This window comes from Somniosus microcephalus, chromosome 10 (assembly GCF_052327205.1).
Source record: "Somniosus microcephalus isolate GS21.2 chromosome 10, FLI_Smic_1.0, whole genome shotgun sequence".
NCBI classification, from domain to species: Eukaryota; Metazoa; Chordata; class Chondrichthyes; order Squaliformes; family Somniosidae; genus Somniosus; species Somniosus microcephalus.
The window spans coordinates 165,940,142-165,954,518 of record NC_140996.1 but is presented as its reverse complement, the minus strand read 5'-3'; the positions used below and the strand labels follow the sequence as shown (position 1 = coordinate 165,954,518).

The 14,377-nt window shown below is 45.7% G+C and overlaps 1 protein-coding gene across 2 annotated transcripts in view; it reads right to left on the bottom strand.

Annotated features, from left to right (window-relative positions):
- acat1 (acetyl-CoA acetyltransferase 1) overlaps positions 1 to 14,377 on the bottom strand; it is a 71,414-nt gene that overhangs the window by 10,146 nt on the left and 46,891 nt on the right. For both annotated transcript variants that reach the window (XM_085999099.1, XM_085999100.1), the window contains 2 exons: positions 4,470 to 4,565; positions 3,080 to 3,193 (listed from right to left, as the gene is read on the bottom strand). In XM_085999099.1, coding sequence (XP_085855225.1) covers positions 3,080 to 3,193; positions 4,470 to 4,565 — 210 coding nt within the window. The remainder of the gene's footprint in view (positions 1 to 3,079; positions 3,194 to 4,469; positions 4,566 to 14,377) is intronic.

The following is a 14,377-nucleotide window of genomic DNA, read 5'->3' as shown; positions in this document are numbered from 1 at the left end:
ATTCCCTTCTTTGATTGGTTCCCCATGGCCCACATGATCCCAGGGGCACTTGCGAACCGCATGCGCCCCTGGGATACCTGGGCCTCTGTGCATTTTGTAGAGCAGAGGCCCAGGACCGGAAGTCTCGGGACCTATGGAGCCAGCAGGTAAGTTCGTAGATTTTTTCCGATCGGAGGCATCCGCACACAGGAAGCCTCCGATCATAAATTCAGGGCCATTATGATTTTGTAAGTGCCCTGTTACCGCTTCCTTAATAATGGATTCCAGCAGTTTCCCAACGACTGATGTCAGGCTAACTGGCCTGCAGTTCCCAGTTTGCTTCTCTCTCCTTTCTTGAATAGTGGTGTTACGTTTTCTACCTTCCAATCCACTGAGACCATTCCAGAATCTAGGGAATTTTGGACGATCACAACCAATGCATCCACTATTTCTGCAGCCACCTCTTTTGGATGTCGGCCATCAGGTCTAGGGGATTTGTCGGCTTTTAGTCCCATTAATTTCTCCAGTACTTTTTCTTTATTAATATTATAATTGCTTTAAGTTCCTTACTCTCATCAGACCCTTGGCTCCCCCTATTTCTGGTATTTTTTTGTGTCTTCTACTGTGACGACAGATACAAAATATTTGTTTAATGTCTCTGCCATTTCCTTATTCCCCATTATAATTTCTCCTCTCTCAGCCTCTAAGGGACCAATGTTTACTTTAATACTCTCTTCCTTTTTACATACTTGTAGAAGCTCTTACAATCTGTTTTTATATTTCTTGCTAGTTTACTCTCATTCTATTTTCTCCCTCTATCAATTTTTGGGCATCCTTTACTGGTTTCTAAAACTCACCCAATCCTCAGGTTTACTACTCTTGGCAACATTATAAGCACCTTTTAATCTAATACTATCCTTAACCTTTAGTTAGCCATGATGAATCACTTTTCCCATGGAGTTTTTTATTTCTCAATGCAATGTATATTTGTTGAGAGTTATGGAATATTTCTTTAAATGTTCGCCATTGCTCATCTACTGTCATACTTTTTAATCTAATTTCCCAATCTACCTTAGCCAAATTGCCCCTCATAACTATGTAATGGGCTTTATTTAACTTTAATACTCTAGTTTCAGACTTAAGTACATCACTCTCTAACTCAATCTGAAATTCTATATTATGATCTCTCTTCCTCAGGAGGATCCTTTACTATGAGATTACTAATTAACCCTGTCTCATTACACAAGACGAGATCTAAAATAGCTTTTTCCCTGGTTGGTTTCACGACTTATTGTTCTAGGAAACTGTCGCAAATGCATTCCATGAACTCGTCCTCCAAACTACTTATGTGAATTTGATTTATCCAGTCTATATGAAGATTAAAGTCCCCCCGATTACCTTTGTTACAAGCTCATATTAATACTCTGTACAATGGTATAGCTAGTGTTAGGAGGCCTATAAACTACTACCACCTGTGTTTCTCCCCTTATTATTTCTTATCTTCACCCATACTGATTCTACTTCCTGCTGTTCCAAGCCAAGATCCTGCCTCACTTCTGGGTAGAGTTTTTACTTTGGGCGCAATCAGCAATCCAGGCGCAAACTGCAATCAAAATTACACTAGTTTTAAAGAGTGATTTTTTGCTCAAGTTTCTGCTCAAACTCATTTGCATATCACCAAATGCAAGATCTGCCATGAACCAGTGCAATCAGGCAGCCCTTTGGAATGTCATTTTTTTTGCTTTAAAATATATTCCTTGATATATTTAAGAGTGGTTTTATTAATACAGCCAAAAATGGGTTTATCACAAAAAATAAGCATTTTTTAAAATCAGTGTCTGGTCCACCGCCTGTGAGTAACCTGATTTTAAATAACAAAGTCTTTAAAAAAAATACAGAACCATTTACTGGTTTTGTTGGTGTACAGTAGTCAGTTTCTTAGTAAATTAAAGTTTAAAAATAAATTAAAAGGGGCCTAATTAGTGTCCTTATCTCTAACCTCCTCCAGCCCTACAAGCCTTTGAGATCGCTGCGCTCCCCGATTTTATTCGCTCCACCATTAGTGGCTGTGCTTTCAGCTGCCTTGGTCTTAAGCTCTGGAATTTCCTCCCTAAACCCCTCCACCCCTCCTCCTTCAAGATGCTCCTTAAAACCTACCTTTTTGACCAAGTTTTTGGTCATCTGTCCTGATATCTCCTTCTGTGGCTTGGTGCCAAAAATGTTTTTATTGATACTGCTCTTGTTAAGCGCCTTGGAACGTTTTGCTATGTTAAATGCGCTATATAAAGGTAAGTTGGTGTCCTTGCGCCTAAAAAAAAAAGCAGCTTAATTTTAAGAGCCTCCTCGAAGGCCTGCAAACGGGCTCAAATAACGGAATCTCACCATGGTGATGAATTTGATCCGGGGGCGTAGCCAGTTTTGTGAGCAGGGCCAGCTTCTAGCGCGAAGTTTTTTTAAACTAGTGCAAAAAATCGCGGAAACATGATTTGCGTGTGAAATTCCTGGACCCTTTGCACTGGTTTGGCCGATTTCGGGAAAATTATGCTGAAAATAACCAGCGCAACCTAGCGAAAACACCAGATCCCTAGCTTTACAGAAGCCCCAACGAGAATAGCACCACTTCCCTTCCCCATCCCTGAAAAAATCTTTTAAAAAGTATGTCACTATTTTATTTGACATAGCTTCTGGATGCAGTTTTAAAACTCAAGAGGTACAAACAAATGGTGACAGGGTGGGTTTCCAACACATTTCTTTACATGGCAAGCTGCCATTCTTGGCCATGTCATCTGTAAGAGGCACCAAGTTGGAAGCTAGTCACTTTCCAAGAGAGTAATTAATGTACTGTGCCACCACACCATCCTGTTTTTTTTTTTTAAAAAACCTTATTTCCATTCAAATAATTCAAGAGGATCTCAATATTTTTCCTTAAATGAACAATTGATTTTGTGTGGTAAAGAGCTGGTAAGTATGCTGCACTGCCATAAACAGGTACGTATGCACTTTAAATTAAATACAGCTGCCTCAACCTCTCGTGACTGGTGCACTTTTCTGCGGCGTTTTCACACAAGAAACAATATATAAAACTATACTTGTTGCATACCTACAATCCTTGCCATTGGTGTAACATTTAGTCTTTTAGCAGCCTCTGCTGTCATTAGAACCAAAGCAGCTGCTCCATCATTTAAGGTACTTGCATTGGCAGCTGTAATTGTACCTGAAAAACAAATTCAACCAATACGTAGTTTAAATGGTATGGGTGTTGAAACTTTAGGCCACTTTGCAGCTAGACCCGCGTATTAACAGAACAAAAGCTAAGTTGGGTGTATTTTAGTGTTATTCACACACCTTTAAAACAACTTTTAGTAGTTTTAAACACACAGGCACAGCCGCTGTGCATTAGATTGAAAACAAGGTTGTCAATAAATCAAATTAGTATTTGGTAGAATTCTCTATTCGGAATCTCCCATTAATACATTAACCATCCTTTAAAAAAATGTATTTCTCAGGCAGAAGTTAAGTGTATTTTGTGCTGGTTACTATATTTCAGATGCAGTTCCTGTTTAGCATGTACACAAAATCAACATTTATGTAAATTTTAAAATAATTTATCACACTAGAAAAAGAGATTGAGGAATTACCATTTTGTTTGCTAAATGTGTTGATAACACAAATAAAAAGAACTTGCATGGTGCCTTTCACAAAGCCAGGACGTCCCAAAGTGCTTTACAGCCAATGAAGTACTTCTTAAGTATAGTCACTGTTGTACTGTAGGAAATGTGACAGCCAATTTGTGCACAGCAAGGTCCCACAAACAGCAATGAAATAATGACCAGATCATTTTTCTTTTAAATGGTGTTGACTGACATAAGTTGGTGTTACAGTGGAAAATCATTTTGCTGATTTTTGTGTGGCAACAATACAAAGCTGATAATTCAACAGCTAGTAGCGAGATCAGATTGTGCAATAGTTTACAGCTCAAATATAGCCATTTTTATCAATATTCCTTTGGACATTTTGATGAAACACGATTTCACAGTTCAATATTTTAATTGATCTAAAACTGACAGTTAACAGTTCAAAGAAAAATGATACATTCATACAGTGCTTTATTGTGTGTCTCAAACATCTCAAAGCACGTCACATACGAATTACTTTGAAATACAATGACTTACGTAGGCAAACACACCAAGCCATTTTGCAGACAAGATTAAACAAAACAATGAGATACATAGTACATGTTAATCTACTGTCTGGTGGTACGGAAGAATGTAGGTCAGACCTCAATATTCTTATCTGCAAATTTCCAACTGCATGAAAATTGAGGTTCATATTCCTTTTCAAAATATTTCAACTCTGAATCAATCACAAGTTCTCAAAAATCTACCAATTTACACAAAGATATTTTTTAAAGACATGAAGCAACTTAATATATTTACTGGCTTATTTTTATTCAGGCAAGTGTTATAAACTATTAGTGTAGAGGTACCTACCATTTTCTCTCTGGAAGACTGGTTTGATTGTTGGAACTTTACTGAAGTCCACACGTTTGTACTCTTCGTCTTCACTGATCACAAGATCTGGTTTTCCTGAGTTAAGAGGGAAAAAAAACACCATTCTTACCTAGGAGTTGGGGAACAGAAGGTTTCAATATTTGACAGCTCAACACAACATCCTTGTTGGTAATATGCAAAAGGACAGCTGGAGTTATTTTTTTACATTATATTCAAGGGTGGGCATTGCTACTGCCATACCATATTTAATTCAGAGTCTCTACACCCCAACCAGAAATATGCAACAATATTTGTCCTCAAACACTGAACACAAATTACAGGATGAGATTTCAGTAAAGAATATTATGATCAATTATGTATCATATTTTAAAACTAGCAGCAATACAAATTTCATTCAGGTAAATTGGTTTTAATTCTTTATATCTTATGAATAAAGTGCAAATACTGTACTACACTGGAAAAAAATATCCACTCCTTTTCCTAAATATACACTTCAAAGCCATTAGGACCTTAGAAGGAACATGAGAAGAAAATTCAGGGGAACACCTACCATAATAGTACTGACGAGAGAAGGGGGGGCAGGGGGGAAGTTGCAACAGATATAAATTAGAGGCTAGAGTCAGAGTCATACAGCACAGAAAGAGGCCCTTCGGCCCATCGTGTCCACGCCGGCCATCAAGCCCTGTCTATTCTAATCCCATTTTCCAGCACTTGGTCTGTAGTCTTGTATGCTATGGCTTTTCAAGTGCTCATCTAAATGCTTCTTGAATGTTGTGAGGGTTCCTGCCTCTACCACCCTTTCAGGCAGCGAGTTCCAGATTCCAACCACCCTCTGGGTGAAAAACTTTTTCCTCAAATCCCCTCTAAACCTCCTGCCCCTTACCTTGAAACTATGCCCCCTGGTTATTGACCCCTCTACTAAGGGGAAAAGTTCCTTTCTATCTACGCCCCTCATAATTTTGTACACCTCAATCAGGTCCCCCCTCAGCCTTTTCTGCTCCAAGGAAAACAACCCCAGCCTGTCCAGTCTCTCTTCATAGCTGAAGCACTCCAGCCCAGGTAACATCCTGGTGAATCTCCTCTGCACGCTCTCCAATGCAATCACATCCTTCCTATAGTATGGCGACCAGAACTGCACACAGTATTTCAGCTGTGGCCTAACTAACGTTTTGTACAGCTCCATCATAACCTCCCTGCTCTTATATTCTAATGCCTCGGCTAATGAAGGCAAGTATCCCATATGCCTTTTTAACCACCTTACCAACCTATCCTGCTGCCTTCAGGATTCTATGTACATGCACACCAAGGTCCCTCTGATCCTCTGTCCTCCCTAGGATCCTACCATTCATTGTGTATTCCCTTGCCTTGTTAGTCCTCCCAAAATGCATCACCTCACACTTTTCATGGTTAAATTCCATTTGCCACTGTTCTGCCCATCTGACCAACCCGTCTATAGGCTTCCCTCCTCGCTATTTACCACTCCACCAATTAGTGTGTCATCTGCGAACTTACTGATCATACTCCTACATTCATATCTAAATCATTAATGTACACTACAAACAACAAAGGACCAAGCACCGATCCCTGCTGTACGCCACTGAACACAGGCTTCCAGTCACAAAAACAACCTTCAACCATCACCCTCTGCCTCCTGCCACTAAGCCAATTTTGGATCCAATGTGCCAAATTGCTCTGGATCCCATGGGCTATTACCTTCGTGACCAGTCTCCCATGCGGGACTTTGTCAAAAGCCTTACTGAAGTCCATGTAGACTACATCAACTGCACTTCCCTCATCCACACACCTAGTCACCCCCTCGAAAAAGTCAATCAAATTGGTTAGACATGATCTCCCCCTGACAAAGCTATGCTGACTATCCTTGATTAATCCTTGCCTCTCCAACTGGAGTCTAATTCTGTCCCTCAGAATTTTTTCCAATAATTTCCCTACCACTGATGTTAGGCTCACTGGCCTGTAATTCCCTGGTTTATCCCTACTACCCTTCTTGAATAATAGTACTACATTAGCTGTCCTCTGGTCCTCTGGCACCTCCCCTGTGTCAGAAAATTTGTGTCAGAGCCCCTGCAATCTCCTCCCTTGCCTCACACAGCAGCCTGGGATACATCTCGTCTGGGCCTGGGGATTTATCTAATTTTAAGCCCGCTAAAACCGCTAGTACCTCCTCCCTCTCAATACTAATCTGTTCAAGTATATCACAATCTCCCTGCCTGATTTCTATGTCTACGTCGTCCTTCTCCATAGTGAACACACATGCAAAATATTCATTTAAAACCTCACCTACATCTTCCTGCTCTACACACAGATTGCCACTTTGGTCCCCCATGGGCCCTACTCTTTCCCTGGTAATCCTCTTGCCCTTAATATACTTATAAAACACCTTGGGATTTTCCTTTACTTTATTTTGCCCACCAGTGTTTTTTCATGCCCCCTCTTCGCTCTCCTAATTTTTTTTTTTTTTTTTTTTTTTTTTTTATAAAAAGTACCCCCCTGCACTTTCTATACTCCTCTAGGGCTTACACTGTTTTTAGTCCTCTGTATCTGCCAAAAGCCTCCCTTTTTTTCCTAATCCATTCTTGTATATCCCTTGACATCCAGGGTTCCCTGGGTTTGTTGGTCCCACCCTTGCCCTTTACAGGAACATGTTGGCGTTGTACTCTCTCTATTTCCTTTCTGAAAGACTCCCATTGTTCTGATGTGGATTTTCCTACAAGTAGCTGATCTCAGTCCACTTTGGCCAGATCCTGCCTGATCATATTAAAATCGTCCTTCCCCCAATTTAGAATCTTTATTTCAGGTCCATTTTTGTCCATTTCCATGACTACCTTAAATCTCACCGAATTATGGTCACTGTCACCAAAATGCTCTCCTACTGACACTTCTACCACTTGCCCGGCTACATTCCCTAGAATTAGGTCCAGTACCGTCCCCTCTCTTGTAGGACTTTCTACATGCTGGCTCAAAAAGCTCTCCTGGATGCACTTTAAGAGTTCCGCACCCACTAAGCCTTTCACACTCTGACTATCCCAGTTAATATTGGGGAAGTTGAAATCCCCTACTATTATTACCCTATTATTTCTACACTTCTCTGAGATTTACCTACACATCTGTTCCTCTATCCCCCCCTGACTGTTTGGGGGCCTATAGTACACTCCCAGCAAAGTGCTTGCCCCCTTTTTGTTTTTAAGTTCTATCCATATGGCCTCAATAGAGGAACCTGCTAAGATATCATCCCTCCTTACAGCAGTAATTGACTCCTTGATTACTATTGCGACACCCCCTCCTCTTTTAAACACCCCCCCCCCCACTCTCACCTCACAGAATCACAGAAACCCCACAGTGCAGATAGAGGCCATTTCGGCCCATCGAGCCTGCACCGACACATATCCCACCCAATCCCCATAACCCCTACACCAACACATATCCCACCCTATCCCCGTAACCCCACGTATTTAATCCCCCTAACACTAAGGGTCAATTTATCATAGCCAATCAACCTAACCTGCACATCTTTGGACTGTGGGAGGAAACCGGAGCACCCGGAGTAAACCCACGCAAACACGGGGAGAATGTGCAAACTCCACACAGACAGTTGCCCGAGGCCGGATTCGAACCCGGGTCCCTGGCGCTGTGAGGCAACAGTGCTAACCACTATGCCACCGTGCTGCCCTGAAGATTCTGTACCCCGGAATATTGAGCTGCCAGTCCTGCCCCTCCCTCAGCCATGTCTCTGTGATAGCAACAATATCATACTCCCATGTGTTCATCAACACCTTCAATTCATCTGCCTTACTTGCAAGACTCCTTGCATTAAAATAAATGCCATCTAGCATTGCCATACTCCCTTGTGCCGTTACATATTTGCTCTGCCTTCCAGGCTGACTTGTTTTTTTCCCTCTATATTTGGCTGTGCATCACCCCCTACTATAGCTCCACCCCGCATCCCATCCCCCTGCCAAGTCAGTTTAAACCCCATCCCCCCAACAGTACTAGCAAACCTCCCTGCAAGGATGTTGGTCCCATTCCGGTTCAGGTGCAAGTAGAATGTGTAGGCTAGAAGTAAGGTTGCTTAGCAGACAAGCCTTTTCTTGTACAGGAAACTCTTTTTTATCCGGCACCGACGGGACCGGCGTGGTGCCGGTTTATCAAAAAGTCCGGATTACAGAGAGGTATAGTTAAAAGGTACGAGAGCTCCGTACACAGCAACAAATCCAGGCTTCCCTGTTGCTTACCAACAGGTGCAGGAACCCCGGCCACAAGATCCAGGCGTCCCTGTTGCTTAGCAACAGGAGCAGGAACCTGGCCACAAGATCCAGGCATCCCTGTTGCTTAGCAACAGGTGCAAGAACCCGGCCACAAGATCCAGGCATCCCTGTTGCTTAGCAACAGGTGCAAGAACCCCGGCCACAAGATCCAGGCGTCCCTGTTGCTTAGCAGCAGGTGCAGGAACCCCGGTTACACAGCCACAGATCCAGGAACGGCCACTAATATGAAGTAAAACTTACCTGAACCTACTCCTGAATTTTGCCAGTTAACAGAGATTTCCGGTTATTTAGGTGCCAGTAAATCGAGAGTTTCCTGTATTGTGTCCACAAGTGTGAGGTATCTGTGGTAAACCACTGTTATTGTTGTTCACCGTTGTTGTTGTTGTTGCACACTGTTCTATCTATGCATGCCTCAGCTGGCTCCGCCCCTGGCTCCACCCACATGCCCAGGTATAAAGGTGACTGCTCTGCAGCCCCCTGCCTTCTTGGAAACCAGTCAACCACGAGAGGCATGCTCTGTTCTTTGTTAATAAAAGCCTTTTAGTTACTCTCCTAACTCTCCGTCTTTTATGAGTAATTGATAGCGCATCAATTTTATTAACAAAACAAAATGTCGGCACCAAACGCTGAGCAGCAGGCGCTGCTGCATGCCCTCAGACCAACATGCCTGGACCTAGACCCTCAAGAGGCGGGTTCGTCTACCAAGTTCACACAATGGCTGCGCTGCTTCGAAGCTTACCTGGAAGCCTCAGCCGTGACACTAGATGGAAACAAACTAAAAATCCTGGCCTCCAAGGTGGGCCACCAAGTCTACACGCTCATCCAGGACGCGACTACCTACGCGGCGGCTATCGATCTGCTAAAAGGACAATACACATGCCCGGTAAATATGGTTTATGCCAGACACCTCCTGAGATCCCGCAAACAGCAGTCCGGGGAATCGGTGGAGGTATTCCTACGGGCACTACAGATACTCGGCCGAGCATGCAATTGTAAAGAGGTATCGGCCGCGACACACACGGAGGGACTTATCCGAGATGCTTTCGTTGCGGGCCTCAAATCCGACTACTCCCGGCAGAGACTGTTGGAGAAGGGCGAAATCGACCTGAAGAAGGCAGTGTCCCTCGCGCTCTCACTAGACGCGGCCCACCGGAATATGGACGCATTCTCCCCTAACCGCTCCGCACCGTGGACGCCACAACCTTGGGTCATGGGACCGCCACCCCCGGCACCAACTGCTGCAGCGATGTCCAAGGGCCCGAAATGTTACTTTTGTGGCCAGGCAAAACACCCCAGAGCACGCTGCCCGGCGAAAAACGCTACCTGCTCTGGCTACGGGAAGAAAGGACACTACGTCAGCGCCTGCAAAGGTAAAACCGCTAACGCCAGCAGCGCCGCGTGTGAACCGTGGGGGCAGCCATCTTGGACACCTCCGGCCGCGCGGGGATCGGGATCATGGGCGCAGCCATTTTGTCCGCCATCTTGGACGCCTCCAACTCCAATCGCGGGTGACCCGGACTCAACCACCGCCTCGTCTGACGACCACAGCGACTCGCTCGACCATACGCTGGCCTCCATGACGCTGGACCAATCTCTCCCTCACCAACTGTCCAGGTCCATGATGGACATTACGGTAAACGGCCGCGCCACTACCTGCCTTTTCGACAGCGGGAGCACAGAGAGCTTTATCCACCCCGACACGGTGCGCAGTTACTCTCTCCCAGTCCTGCCAACGCGCCATCGGATCTCTATGGCTTCCAAATCCCATTCAGCAGACGTCGGTGGCTACTGTGTAGTGACCCTTTCAGTAAGGGGCACAGAATACAAAAATTTTAAACTTCTTGTCCTGCCCCATCTCTGCGCTGCCGTTCTACTGGGGTTGGATTTTCAGTGCCACCTTAAAAGTGTCACATTAGCGTACGGCGGACCCCTCCCCCCACTCACAGTCTGCAGCCAGCAGCTTTTAAATCGCCCGCCGCGCACCATTTGCAGCCTCTCCACGCTTAAAGTCTGCCCCCCCCCCCCTTGTTCGCTAACCTCACCCGCGACTGTAAGCTCATCGCTACCAAAAGCAGGCAGTACAGTGCCAGGGATAGGAGCTTCATTAAATCCGAAGTAGCAAGACTCCTGAAGGAAGGGATTATTGAGGGTAGCACTAGCCCATGGCGAGCACAAGTGGTGGTAGTGAAGACTGGCGAAAAACAGCGCCTAGTTATTGACTACAGCCAGACGATCAATCGCTACACCCAGTTAGATGCATACCCACTCCCCCGCATATCTGACATGGTCAATCAGATAGCACAATACTGGGTGTTCTCGACGATTGATCTGAAGTCGGCATACCACCAGCTCTCCATCAGGGCTGAGGACCGTCAGTACACAGCTTTCGAAGCTGACGGTCGTCTCTACCACTTCCTCCGAGTCCCCTTCGGCGTCACCAACGGGGTTTCGGTCTTCCAAAGGGAGATGGACCGAATGGTTGACCAGAACGCGCTGCAGGCCACCTTCCCCTATCTAGACAACGTCACCATCTGCGGCCACGACCAGCAGGACCATGACGTTAACCTAGAGAAATTCCTCCGTACGGCCCAGCGGCTGAATCTAACATACAACAAGGACAAATGTATGTTTCGCACCACGCGCCTCGCCATTCTTGGCTGCGTAGTGGAGAACGGAGTCATCGGCCCCAACCCCGACAGAATGCGCCCCCTTATGGAGCTCCCCCTCCCCCACTGCCAAAAAGCACTGAAGAGATGCCTAGGGTTTTTCTCTTACTATGCTCAGTGGGTGCCCAACTATGCAGACAAAGCCAGACCCCTCATCAAGTCCACCTCCTTCCCCCTGACAGCAGAGGCATGTGCAGCCTTCACTCTCATAAAAGGAGATATTGCGAAGGCCACAATGCACGCAGTGGATGAGTCCATCCCTTTCCAAGTGGAGAGTGACGCATCCAACTTCGCCCTAGCTGCAACCCTTAACCAGGCGGGGAGACCCGTGGCCTTTTTCTCAAGGACCCTCCAGGGCCCCGAGATTCGACACTCCTCTGTCGAAAAGGAGGCCCAGGCCATTGTGGAAGCGGTGCGACATTGGAGGCATTACCTGGCCGGAAAACGATTTACCCTGCTCACTGACCAGCGTTCAGTAGCTTTTATGTTTAATAATAAGCAGAGGGGCAAAATCAAGAACGACAAGATCTTGAGGTGGAGAATCGAACTCTCCACCTACAATTACGATATCTTGCACCAGCCCGGGAAACTCAATGAGCCCCCAGATGCCCTATCACGTGGTACATGCGCCAACGCGCAGGTTGACAGACTGCAGACCCTCCACAATGACCTCTGCCACCCGGGTGTCACCAGGTTCTTCCATTTCATCAAATCCCGTAACCTGCCCTGCTCCATCGAGGAGGTCAGGACCATGACCAGGAACTGCCAAATCTGTGCCGAGTGCAAACCGCATTTTTATAGGCCAGACAGAGCAAGCCTGATCAAGGCCACTTGCCCCTTCGAGCGCCTGAGCGTCGATTTTAAAGGGCCCCTCCCCTCCTCTGACCGCAACGTGTACTTCCTCAACATAATTGATGAGTACTCCCGTTTCCCATCCCTTGCCCAGACATGACCAGTACCACGGTCATTAAATGTCTGAATGACCTTTTCGCCTTGTTCGGCTTCCCTAGCTATATCCATAGCAACCGGGGCTCATCCTTTATGAGCGACGAACTCCGTCAGTACCTGCTCACGAGAGGTATTGCTACAAGCAGAACCACCAGCTACAACCCCCGGGGGAACGGCCAGGTGGAAAGAGAGAACGCGACGGTTTGGAAGGCCGTCCTCTTAAACTTAAAATCTAAGGGCCTTCCGACCTCTCGCTGGCAGGAGGTCCTCCCTGCGACGCTCCACTCCATTCGGTCACTGCTTTGTACGGCCACCAATGTCACCCCCCATGAAAAAATGTTCATTTTCCCCAGGAAGTCCACATCGGGGACCTCGCTACCGACATGGCTGACGTCTCCAGGACCCGTCCTACTGCGGAAGCACGTGAGGTCCCATAAAACGGACCCCCTGGTCGAGAGGGTGAGCCTCCTCCACGCCAACCCCCAGTATGCTTACGTGGCGTACCCGGACGGGCGGGAGGACACAGTCTCCATACGAGACCTCGCACCTTCGGGTGCCCCTGAAACACTACCATTGCCATCCACCACTACCCACAACCCAACCCCTGTAGACGGCATGCCGCAGCCCCAGGACCCGTCATTGACCACCCAACCACTCAATGAGACGCCAGATTCAACGTTGGATGCTGCACCATCACCGCCACCACGACGACGATCAGGACGGCATACAAGGCCACCTGATAGACTTACTTACACGAACCTTTAGTACACTTCACCCCGCCGGACTCAAATTTAAACAAGGGGTGAATGTGGTAAACCACTGTTATTGTTGTTCACCGTTGTTGTTGCACACTGTTGTATCTATGCATGCCTCAGCTGGCTCCGCCCCTGGCTCCACCCACATGCCCAGGTATAAAGGTGACTGCTCTGCAGCCCCCTGCCTTCTTGGAAACCAGTCAACCACGAGAGGCATGCTCTGTTCTTTGTTAATAAAAGCCTTTTAGTTACTCTCCTAACTCTCCGTCTTTTATGAGTAATTGATAGCGCATCAGTATCAGAAATGAGTCTCCCTAGATATGGCTTACACGAGCGTCTGACTGGTATAAATTTGGTCCCTTTATGAATCACACTGAAGATTCTTTAGATGAGAACTGTTCAGTAGCATCGAAGGATATTGTAAATTCCTGATGAATGCAAATCATTTATGTTGCATTTTTGAAAAAAGTACACAATCAAAAAATAAAACAATCCATAGGCTACAGTAGATAATCACATTCCAATTAGCATGAGAAACAGAAGTTTTATGGCCTTTTTCACCAACCAACTTGTCAAGCAATGTCATTGGTTAATGATACTAAAAACTGAAAGGACATTATTGAAAATGAACTACTCTTTCCTCCAAGACTTTGAACAAATCCTCCCCTTTTGCAGAGGGAGCCAGCATTAACGGTTAGGTCATGCCTGATGAACCTGACTGAATTTTTTGAAGAGTTGACTAAAGTAGTGGACAGGGGAACGTCTATGCATATTATTTATACGGACTGCCAGAAGGCATTCGATAAAGTTCCTCATAAGAGAATGTTAGCTAAAGTTGAAACTCATGGAATTGACGGCAAATTATTCACCTGGTTAGGAAATTGGCTGAGTGGCAGGAGACAGAGAGTAGGGATAATGGACAGATACAGGAAACTTTCTGGTATCCGGCACTGACGGGACCGAGCTGGTGCCGTACCATCAAAACTGCCGTAGAAACCAGCGCTAATGTTAAAACATACGGAGCTTTTGAGCTCCGTTTGAATCAACAAACCCGCAACAGCTTCAAAACAGTCGGCCGCAGCTTAAAAGCGTCTCTGTAGCTAAGCAACAGCTGCAGCTAGACCGTGCAGAGCCTGACTGGAAAAAAAAGCAATGAGAAGTAAAAAAAACTTATAGGAAACGGCTCCTGAATTTTGCCGGTAGATAAGAGCTTTCCGGACATTTAACCTCCGGTT